Below are 10,948 nucleotides of genomic sequence, written 5' to 3'. Positions count from 1 at the left end.
CAGTAGACATTGGTAAATAACACAATATGCAAGCTCTGATAATAGAGGCAATATTTTGTGATTCAAATATATTTCTGCGTTTGAAATATATCGTCATATAGGATGGGTTTTGCCTCCAGCATCCACTTTGCTTGAGCCACGTCAACATGCATGCTGTAAAAAAGTTTCAGCTTTTTCATCTAAAAAAATTCCCACTAATTCGAATATCCTTACACACCATGGTCATTGTGACATTTGACCCCAGACATGATCTATACATGGTGTGAAAGTTTATGTAAACGACAACAGACAAAAGAAAACACTTGACATAAGCCTAAACACCTGTGGAAGAAACATGGCAAACATTATCTAAAACTTCTTTAATTACTTTATTATACCTGTAGAATTCATGTATATTACTTCTTGTGGCTCACCCTCCTACCTGTAGGTTTCATTTCAAATCGTGCACATGTATTTAACGTTGGAACGTTAGCCTGTGTACGAAAGTGCATACATACATTACACCAAAAACTTCACCAGGTAGCACTGCACAAGATAATAGTCTAAAGTCACAGGCATTCGTTTTTTTTTAAAACTATCGTTAAAAACACCCTAGAGTTAAGCATTTTTACTGTAATTGATTGAAGTGCGGAAAAAGTGAGGATTAATCGATTGACGCTGAATTAATTTGATGTTCTCTTTCATGTTACTGGAGAAAGCAACGTACTTTCCATGTGTTTCGTGGCGTACTGTTCAGAGATGTATGACGAGAATTTTGCCACCAACCCGATTGGAATGTGCGAGGGAGCTTTTCCAGTCGCATATACTTCATTGGACTAGACTGTACAAAATCCAACGCGGGAACAAATATATGCATAACCAATTTTGTATCTTAAAGTTAATCTTACAAAGTTCAGGTCAATGTTAAACAGGGAGACCAGAAAACACCAAAAGCAAAGAACAAAGTACAAAAACCATTCCAGTGGAATTCAGTTTTTGAGACGAACTTGTACATTGGCGAATGTCCAAGGCGGTAAGCGTGTTGAGATAGTCTTCACCTAGGATTTCCTCGTAGTTTTGACGCTCAAGAGAAATCCAGCGAAGCCATACTGTGTCGTCTTTAAAAATTTCATTGGAAGAATTTGAGGGCGAATCAAACATTTTAAATTTCACGTTGGTGTCGTTGCCAAATTGTAACTGCGCCGTCTGGAGGACATCGTAGAAATACCTGCGCGTTTCACTAGAGACGTCACTGTGAGTCAAAATGGCGTGCGGCGGAACTCTTCCGAGATTGCACGTGCGCCAGCTTGTGACTGGCTGTCGGCTTCCATCCTGGCACAGTAGTTCGAAGTCACGTGACCTTCGGTTCCGGGCCCAGGGTTGGGGATTGCGCCCGTCTGTATTCAGTGGAACGGTCGTATGTGCAACGAACGCAACATCAGCATTAAACTGAATGAAACAGCGAAATGCTCCATTGTACGAATAAAACGGATTACTGCTATTTCTGGCACACTTGTCCGCACCGCCGCACATGGAACACATAGTACTCGGATTGTCTCCCTTTGGATTGTATTTCGAATCCAGCGCACCGGGAATGCAGCTGCGGCTAAAGAACTCCCCGACAGATCTGGGCACGTCGCAAGCTTGTTCGGTTATCTCCCCCTTGGACACCAACAAGCCGATAGGGATATTCCAACCAACACTTTTCCCTATACCAGTGTGGCAAGACGTTTTCCCTGAAAATAAAAGCAATAACAATAAAGGGCAGTTATAGGTAGTAGTAACCCGGCCTTCTCCTACCATAATGCTGGCCGCTATCGTATAAGTGAAATATTTTTGAACACATCGTAAAACACCGTTCAAATGAACACGTAAATGCTTCTTTGGTACTACTTAAAATCTTTGGCCTTGTGTGATCGAGTTTAGTTATATGGGTGACGGAAACGTTCGGGTAAAACCGGCGACTGTTGGCAAGTGAAGATACTGACGTACATTCCGACATGTGACATACAGATGTGAACACCATATAATGGTCCTCAGTTGATAAGAGCATGTCCAAAGAGTTACTCACCGCTTTCTTTCACAAAGAACAATAAATAATTAGATCTACTGCATTTAGCCAAATATCAGTACCGATGCGGGTTTGTCGTCCAAGTGGCCACCAACATGGCGGCATTTGTACATTTATGTTGTGCACTGAGTTAAAAATGAACTGGTGCAAGGTTTTATTTGTAAAAAAAAAAAAAAAAAAAAAACATGAAAAAATAAGGTAGTGTTTCACCCTTCAGATTATTGATGTCGATGTCGTTATTGTCTTTCCTGACGACTGCCACCCCCCAGTAACCGTCCTCACCATCCCCTGTTGTTTGGGAACTCTCTGAGGCTATCGGAACAGTGTTATAATATCTGCGAACGGAAAACACGAAAATTAAAAAGATAAACAATGGATAGGAGTTTCATGCTGTACAGAAGTCTACTTTACTTCCACGATGGCAGTAGAGAATGGCGGAGAGCACAAAATAAACCAGCGGCATTTCACAACTGAATGACAAGCTTTCTGGCATATATGGCGTTCGACTTTTCAAGCGCAAAGCGAATTAAAATCAAAAGCTACGTTATTTATTGCAGATGTTGAATAGGGCAAAGTTAATCCAGTTTTACCCGAATTAAACTCTGATTCAGAGCTTAAGTCTACATTTCTACGACTGTGTTGGAGAATATATATCCCAGCTATGTATGATTTCGAAAACCAGGTCAGATGTATATGATTTAAAACAATGATGTACTGGCCAGGCACATTCACGTAAAGTCACTGATAATACGCACGGAGAATGACTAATGGAGTGAGGCACCCTCTTCATGCTATCTTGACTTTTGGGACAACATACCTAGCTCGTTTGCGCGCAATTACAAAATGTATTGCACTTACCGTCCACCTTTGTAAATGTCTGAGCCACCCGCTGACATTAAATCAGCCTCTTTTTGATTAAGTTTGTTCAGACACTGTTCAGCACTTCCGGCTCTCACGCAGCTCAAATCTCGCGTGATTCTGTTCGCCAAGTACGCCGCCTGCATGTCTTTACACTTGACTTCCTCTCCAGCCGAAGTCATGCACAGTCTCATCTTTGTGCGGCAGTTTGTGTAGTTATACATGGTAGCTAAATAACCGGCATCTATGAAATAGAAATGAAATCTTTCATAAATTTACAACCTTCATATTCTCTATATATTCCTTGCCCGGTCATCAGTTATTTTCATTAGACCTTAGCCTTTTTCATTTATTTAATTGTTGCCCAACTACTCAACAATTTTCATAGCTGCAATGTCGACCATTTTGCCACATTCGGTAACAAATAGAGCAAAGCTATACCTGTTATTTACCCACCCACCTACCCATCTGTTGAGGGCAACACAGATCAGGGCTATACCTGTTATTTATATGCACACTTACCAATCTGTCGAAGGTAACACAGATCAGGGCTTTACCTGTTATTTACCCACACACTTACGAGATCAAGGCTGTGTGTGTTATTTACCCATACAGATCAGGGCTGTACCTGTTACTACCCATACACTTACCAATCGGTTGACGGTAGCCCAGATCAAGGCTGCGTGTGTTATTTACCGATACACTTATGCATCGATGGTAATACAGATAAAGGCTCTACCTGTTATATTCCCCCACCCTTACCCATCTGTTGACGGTAACCCTCATCAGGGTCTAGCCCCTCCAGTACACGGGTCCTGTCGCTGAAGATGAGATTTTCTCCACCATAATTCGCTGAGTTGAACATCCGGAACTCTCGACTTCCGGGGCCGAAGAACCTGGCTGCACGGACTAGAACACTCCGGTACAAGCTTGTCATCTCTCTGGGCTAAAAGTACACAGATACATGTGGCACTTTGTAGTTATTTATTTATTTATTTGATTGGTATTTTACTATTTCACTATTACGATGGCGGCCAGCATTGCGCTGAGAGGAAACCGCGCACAGCCCGAGGGAAGAACCATAGCTTCCCACTTAAGGCCAGAAAGGAACCATATAGTTAAAACAATATGGTGGGAACAAGAGCGCTTCCATACAAACTTGTCAGCTCTATGAGCTATTAAAAATACACAAGGCACAAATACACCTTCATAGCAAGCACTCCAGTGAAGTTTGTGATGTACCTTGACTGTAGGGACACAAATCAGAGTGCACTACTTAAATGACGATTTGTCATCTGTCCAGCATAGCATAGATGGTGGAAAGTAATGCGAAGAGCACTAATAGTATGACGGGACACAAACACAAACATTTCAAAACGATACAGTATTAACGCAAACACTGTTGTACAATTTGGCCATGTCCGCAAGTTGTGGGTACACAACTCAGAGTGCATTATTTAGGCTTTACGATACCATCAGAGAGGGCATTGTACACGTTCGTCATCGCTCTGTGAGATCTACCCACATACACAAAACATAAGACAATGGGGAACAGGTAGTATTTAATTATTTGAATGACTACTTAGGAATATTTCACTTACTCTCAGGCAGTCAGTTTTATGATGAGAGGACTTCGGGCAGAAGTGTGCACGATGCATGCAGAACTTGGGAGCGGATACCAGCATGAGCGGATCCTGAACTTACGGCGACTGCATTGGTGAGAAGCCCATAGCTGATTGACCCGCACTGACATGCTAACCACATGTGGTAGGTCCACATACCGCTCTATCTAGTTAATTTTCCAACTAGTAAATTTAGGTCAATGCGTTCGTCAGGCAGTCCTCTTCGTGGCAAAATGGATTGGTTTTTTAGCAATCATACTGATTACCACTTTAAAGCGAAAATACCTCAAATGCGACATCGATAAAATAAAGAAATCTATAAGATTCGCCCTACCTTAGCTGCAGACGTCACTATAGTATCAGAAGGACGTGTGGCCCAGCTACAATTTGCCCAGTTAGCCACTTCCTCTACTCGACCGTCAGGACACAGAAGTCGAAAATCCTCCTGACGTGGAGGTGTCAGTTCTCGGTTAACGTAATACGCTGTAGCGTCATTTAATGTCGTGTGCGTAACGAAAGCCACCTCTCCGCCACCTTCGTGCAGGCATCGGAAAGCGCCGAGATAACCCGAGTACACATCGGCTTCCGAACACGCTCTGGGGTTTTGGCACAACGCACACACATTGCTCGGATTGTTACCTGCGTGAAAAATGCAATAATTCATTATTGTTAACTGTTTCTTGTTTTTGCCTTTCGAAATATAAATAAAATAAGTAAGCCTTATGGTCCTCTTACGTTTTACCATGTTTACAACAAGGTTTATCATTGCAAACTTCTGACCACGGTTACTTTGTACCATGGATACTTATACATGTACATAAATTTGAACCATGCATACACATATATATGTATTTGTACCATAGGATGCATCTATAAACTGGTTTTACGGTAATACCGCGGTATTTCTTTATAGGAGAATGAGCAAAACACCCCAGATATAAAATGAACGAGACAGTGATGCATCATGTACATGCATCCATACTTAACTGGAATCTTTGTCATCTTACTGCTACCTAACGTGTAATATATGGTGCACTTATCATAGAGTTAGTACGACGGATCACTGTATTCAAAGATCAATCAGTTGAGGACTAGGGCAGGGCTAAGCTTTGATGTAGGTGTATTAGAACATTGCATCGATTTCACCGTTTGGGTTGTTCTGCGGATCCATGGCTCCTGGCGCGCAGCTCTCGCTGAAAAAATCTCCTACGGCCTTTACAGAACCTTCACAATCTTGAATCGTCATTAAACCCTTAGTAACGAGATTTGCTACCGGAACCACCCAACCGGAAGTTTTCCCCACGCCGGTATGACAAGACTTCCGGCCTCGCAGAGCATCCAACGAAGTGACGGGCCCACCAGCTTTGATCAGAGCTACAGCCTTATAGCGGAATGCTGCTTCTCCACGAACTGTCCCAAACAGAAAGGTAAAACAGTTTCTTTACGTCAATGCATTGGGATAGTATAGGAAGTGAGCAGAGTTGTTGGCGTGCTAGAGCAGTGCGAAGCCCTATACAATGCAGATGATGTCAAGTCCATTTTACGCTGTCTTGTGCTGATCGCACGTGGAAGAGTTTGCAAACACCATGCGGATGTGTGTGGGTTCTCACAAGAACGTTAACCGACATCGAATGAGTGAAATATTGGCATGAATGAATATTAATCTATATTCTGCATTTTCAAATGCATCACATCAGGAGCATTTAAGAAACATTATAAATAAGAGAATCGTGTTTTAAATGAAGGTCAATACATTTGTTTTCTGTAGTTTAATTTTACAATAACTGGGGTTAGTGTTTCCAGGTAAAACAAAGTGCAGCTAAAAGCAGCCGGCACTCGCATTACATACCTCTGTTGTATTTCTCCGCCACGACGGGAGTAAGGTTGTAAAAAGTTCCTGCGGCAAACAGGTCCGTGTCATCTACCCTGACCAGATCAGCTCTGCCCTCACGTATCCACCTCATGCACTCATACCGGTGACGAGCCTGCCGGAAATGTTTCATTTATTGATTTGATAGTTGTTTTATGCACCATAAAAAACACATTTTAATGAAGCGAAGCATCTTCTGTAAGATATTAAACCTTTTGGCCGTGGAGAAAATTCAAATAAATATAGGCAATTCCTCGATCAGTTAGTGATTTTTTGTGTTATGTATAAGAAATTCGAAATAAATGAATAATCGCTTATGAAAAAATCCAATCATGGCGCATGTCTTCTATCATAACGTGTAGCTGTTTGTATAACACGACAAATACTTGTGCTGCTACAAGACTACAGTGTATTTCCGCACATATAAGTGTCGTTGCCATTTAGCAAAAAAAAAAAAAAAGAAATAGGTAGGGGTGTAAAAACCCAAGCATACATACATGAATACCAGAAAAATGCCACTATCTTCGTAAATATTAACTTTAATATTCTTAACAGCCTAGAATCTCTCGCCATTGCGATCGCTAAGGGTCCAAAGTCCAGCTATTGCCCGCCTCCTCTTCAGTCGTAAGTAAGAAGGTCTGTAAGCCATCTGTGGATGGTCGTGGGGATCTCCCGGTCTCTGCCTTATTTCTTCCTACCACAACGCTGGCAGCTGCCGTATATGTGAAATACTCTTGTGTAAGCGCGTATAACACCAATTAAACAAATAAATAATAATAAAAAAAACAATAATCTTAATTAATGTTAATGGGAATCCGTGGATAAGATTCAAGTCCGGCCAAGAAATGTGGGATCTACGTATAATGACTCTAATGGATGGATCCAACACATCCGATGTTCCATAAACTTTTCTCGTGACAACATTACTTTTCATTTCATTGCCGGTGAAAGCAATTGTGAAGTCACAAAAAATTGCACATCTGTAACTAGTGCGCGGGACACCCAGTTGACCTAGCAACAGCCAGTATCAATACTGCTTATGTTTGGTCAGTGCGTGTTCCTGATTGGAAGTTCGGAAAGCTCTATTCCTGCATAAGAAGCACACAAATAAAGCACACAAACAAAACACACCAACAAAGCACACAAAGTACACAAACAAAACACACCAACAGAGCACACCAACAAAGCACACAGTCAAAGCACACAAACAAAGGTAATCTGTAACAATGTGTACAGATCTACGTTGTACCTGTACACAGTCGAGTCGTGGAGAGAGCCTCCTGAGTGTGAAGTTCCCAATCATATCCTGACACTTCCACTGCTCGGCATCTGACACGGTGCACCATCGGACTGGGGAAATAACATTAAAACATGTTCCAAAAATTCTATATGTTACCAGTATATGTTATTCACCGGTTATAATTATTACTGTAAAATATAGTTATTACATGTATTTATGCAGAGAGACAAAGATTTCTTTATTTGCTTTATATTTATTTGACTAATTTTTACGCGTGTCACGTAAGGGACGGTGGCCCAGCAGTATGGTGAGAGGAAACCGGACAGAGCCTGGCGGAAATCTAAGTCATCAAAGAAAACAGATGGAAAATGTATCTGTTAGACGCGGTCTTCACTTTGCCTGCCACGGACAGCTTTATTTCGCGCTATTGCGCTTAATTATTTTTGTAAAATGCAAGGCTTTTGTGTAAACTCATACTACAAGACAGGAAGATGAGAAAGCTGGTGATGTGCCTGAAAAATTCTCAAAAAATTGGTTTGCTCCAGAGAACCTGGCTACCATCACTCATAAAACTGGGGATTGTCGAGTAAATCGTATGTAAACATACATTGTAAACTAAATGAAGAATTTCGTCTCATATTGCATCCTTCCTGTAAGCGTTCTAGAAGTTTGACATGGCATAGTGACGTTTAATGGTATTCAACTGTTTGTTATCAAAGAGTACAATCCCTGTATGCGGAAACACACAGCTGAAAGTTTTACATTTAACGCAATGTAACTGCAGGTACAGCGCGATTTTTCTTAGGGCCTTCACAAGAGAGATCAGCGTGTGATAAGGAATTCAGCATCTCGACATTAAGTTACCTCCCTTTATATCTTAGCTGATGCGCTATGAGTTATCTAAGAAAGCTCCATTTGTTTCGTCATATTTTTGTTTGGTAATGATCTAAAGCTAAATACCGGATATTACAGTAAGCACGGTGCTTGTTATGCTCAGCTATATGTATAAAGCAAAGAATGCATAACGTTTAATGTTCCACCTACAGTTTTTCGCCGAAAATTAACGTGCGAAGGGAAAAGTACAGTCTTCCTCAGCTAATCATAAAACGGGAGTTATCGGTAAACCGTTTTTTTTTTCGGTAAAACGTTAGGCCTACCTCATATAATACTGCGATGTCTTAAATTAGTCTCTATCCTTTGTTGGCGTATTTGGTTAATTAGCTCAAAGGCTCGAATCCGCCTGCCAGGAGGTTTGAATGTCACTCACAGTGGACATGTTTATTTGCAGTTTAAGTGATGCTCTACCTCAGTGTGGCGTCTTCCTCTATAAACATAAGAGTGTCAGTTTAACAGTGAAGTATTTGCTCACAAATAACGCAGTCTTGTGACATTTCATCTCCCGACGGTATCTGTTGAGAACAGATATGTAGATCACATATGGTAAAGCGATTTGTTGCAGGGCTTCAATTTTGCGTGATAACACAAGCTAAAGGCATGGACCGAAGCAATGTACAGTTCAAATAATTGAACAATGGTAGACTTTTCAGTCACCCTTATATATCTTTTTCTTGCATTAGACCTTGTACGGGTACCATTATGACGTTAAACAACTGGCTTGTTTAACTTTCAGATCAACGATAGGGCTTACACAAAATCAAACAAAGAAACACGAAGACGCTTGAATCAGTTCAATACAAATATTTGAACAAAATAAACAAATAATACGAATGACAATAATATACAAAACAGGGCGAGTCAGTCCATGGAATCGACAGTTAAGAGGAATTTCTCAATCTACGGATGACAGTTCGATAAGTGGTTTATTCCTAACTGCCCGTAAATGTGTAACTTCTCAGGGTGGGCGGGTTGACAATACCGTCCGTGATGCAGAGCAGTTGATGTATGTTTCACTTTTCGGAAGTTTACACAAAGTCACTTTCAGACTAAACTGGGATGAAATGTGCATAATCCCACAACGAGAAAATGAGCGACACAAGCTCCAAAAAATAGCAAGTGGCGAAACACAAGCTCACAAAGTGCCCTGTACAGAAAATTAAGCACAAACGACGAATGTCGAATGGCGTGGAAGCAGATGTTTTCGAACCCAGCAAAATCCTTCACAGTGAATGACGGTAAAGATCACTGCTATCAAATGGACTAAAGTAAATGACAGCTTTCAAGTGGGGTTAAATGAATGACTACGAGCTACACAACTCTCTCACTCACATTTATAGACTAATGTGAAGAAAATTCTGGATGGTTTGGTCGTAAACATGTTTACAACACCGATACATATTTCCAGAATGTACACTCTATTTACAATGACTCCAAACTCATAAACACCGAAGCCTCGAGAACTTCGGACTGAATCACAGTGCTGGATATAACATACACATAGGGAAAAATGTAGGACACCCACTGGCAAAGACAACAAAATATATAATACCATGTTTAAAGACGGGGTTCGCAATAACACACTAGAATGGGGAAAATTATTGATTCACATATGCAATTTTCTGAAAAATTCTTAAGCACGCAGTTGTATACCAATCAATCAAATACATATATAGCAAATTTTCAGTCTCACAATTAAGCTACGCACAACATATTATGTTGATGATCGTAGGCAACCTGCTGGTGGTCGTGGGGTTTTGTCCGCTTTCCTTGCACCATTATGCTGACCACCGTCAAACAAGTGAACTGTCCTTGAGTACGGCGAAAAACACAAATCAAATAAATAAATCAATCAGTCAATGCTAATGATAGTTAATGGACCACAACTGCTCTCAACCAAAATTTATCTTTGATTTCGCCAAAGTTGTCTCACGTTAGGTAATACTCTAGCTTAACCATCCACCTTAATTCATGATAACACTTACTTAATTCAAAACAGCATATATATTTACTCACACCAAAAGCATGTTGCCCAAGAAACAACAACTAAGATTCGAAATCTTCCCCAAGGTAGAAAGTATTCTCAATAGTGACTTCGTTAGTTCACTGTACTATGAAGGATGTCAACCTCTGGCAGAATGTGGATTCTATACCAGAACACGACAAAAGTAACCACATAATAAGGTCTATTTTTACATTAGAAGACAACCGTTAAACAAAACGAAACTTTGACGGCACGTAGAAATACACATACGAAAGTTTCAGTAAAGAGATTTTTCTGTTTAACGTTGATCTTCATATTGTAAAATACAGACACAGTGCCTGGTTTGAAGGAAAAAAAATTGGTCCTCTTGATCGAGAATGCAGTTTCCGTTGGTTGTTACTAAGCAACCATCTCTTTAATGTTCATACAA

The 10,948-nt window shown here is 40.7% G+C and overlaps 1 protein-coding gene across 1 annotated transcript; it reads right to left on the bottom strand.

Moving 5' to 3' along the window:
* Positions 1-313: 313 nt before the first annotated feature.
* LOC135462512 (transferrin 2-like) lies at positions 314-6,533 on the bottom strand. The gene is made up of 8 exons (XM_064739738.1): positions 6,380-6,533; positions 5,677-5,940; positions 4,865-5,169; positions 3,671-3,854; positions 2,909-3,152; positions 2,261-2,385; positions 993-1,715; positions 314-321 (listed from the first exon to the last, which is right to left on the bottom strand). The coding sequence occupies exons 1-8, from the start codon at positions 6,531-6,533 to the stop codon at positions 314-316; spliced, it is 2,007 nt and encodes a 668-aa protein (XP_064595808.1).
* Between the last annotated feature and the right edge of the window lie 4,415 nt (positions 6,534-10,948).

The sequence above is a fragment of the Liolophura sinensis genome, chromosome 2 (genome assembly GCF_032854445.1).
Source record: "Liolophura sinensis isolate JHLJ2023 chromosome 2, CUHK_Ljap_v2, whole genome shotgun sequence".
NCBI lineage: Eukaryota > Metazoa > Mollusca > Polyplacophora > Chitonida > Chitonidae > Liolophura > Liolophura sinensis.
The sequence above is the reverse complement of the archived record's forward strand: the minus strand, read 5'-3'. Positions and strand labels throughout refer to the sequence as shown.

Excerpts from the sequence above, each read along its gene's own strand:
- LOC135462512 (XM_064739738.1), bottom strand. The coding sequence starts at position 6,533 with ATGAAACATTTCCGGCAGGCTCGTCACCGGTATGAGTGCATGAGGTGG. Across the intron at positions 3,855-4,864 it reads TAGTGACGTCTGCAGCTAAG|CCCAGAGAGATGACAAGCTT; the intron begins GTAGGGCGAATC and ends GTGTACTTTTAG. Across the intron at positions 1,716-2,260 it reads CGACATCAATAATCTGAAGG|GGAAAACGTCTTGCCACACT; the intron begins GTGAAACACTAC and ends TTTTATTTTCAG.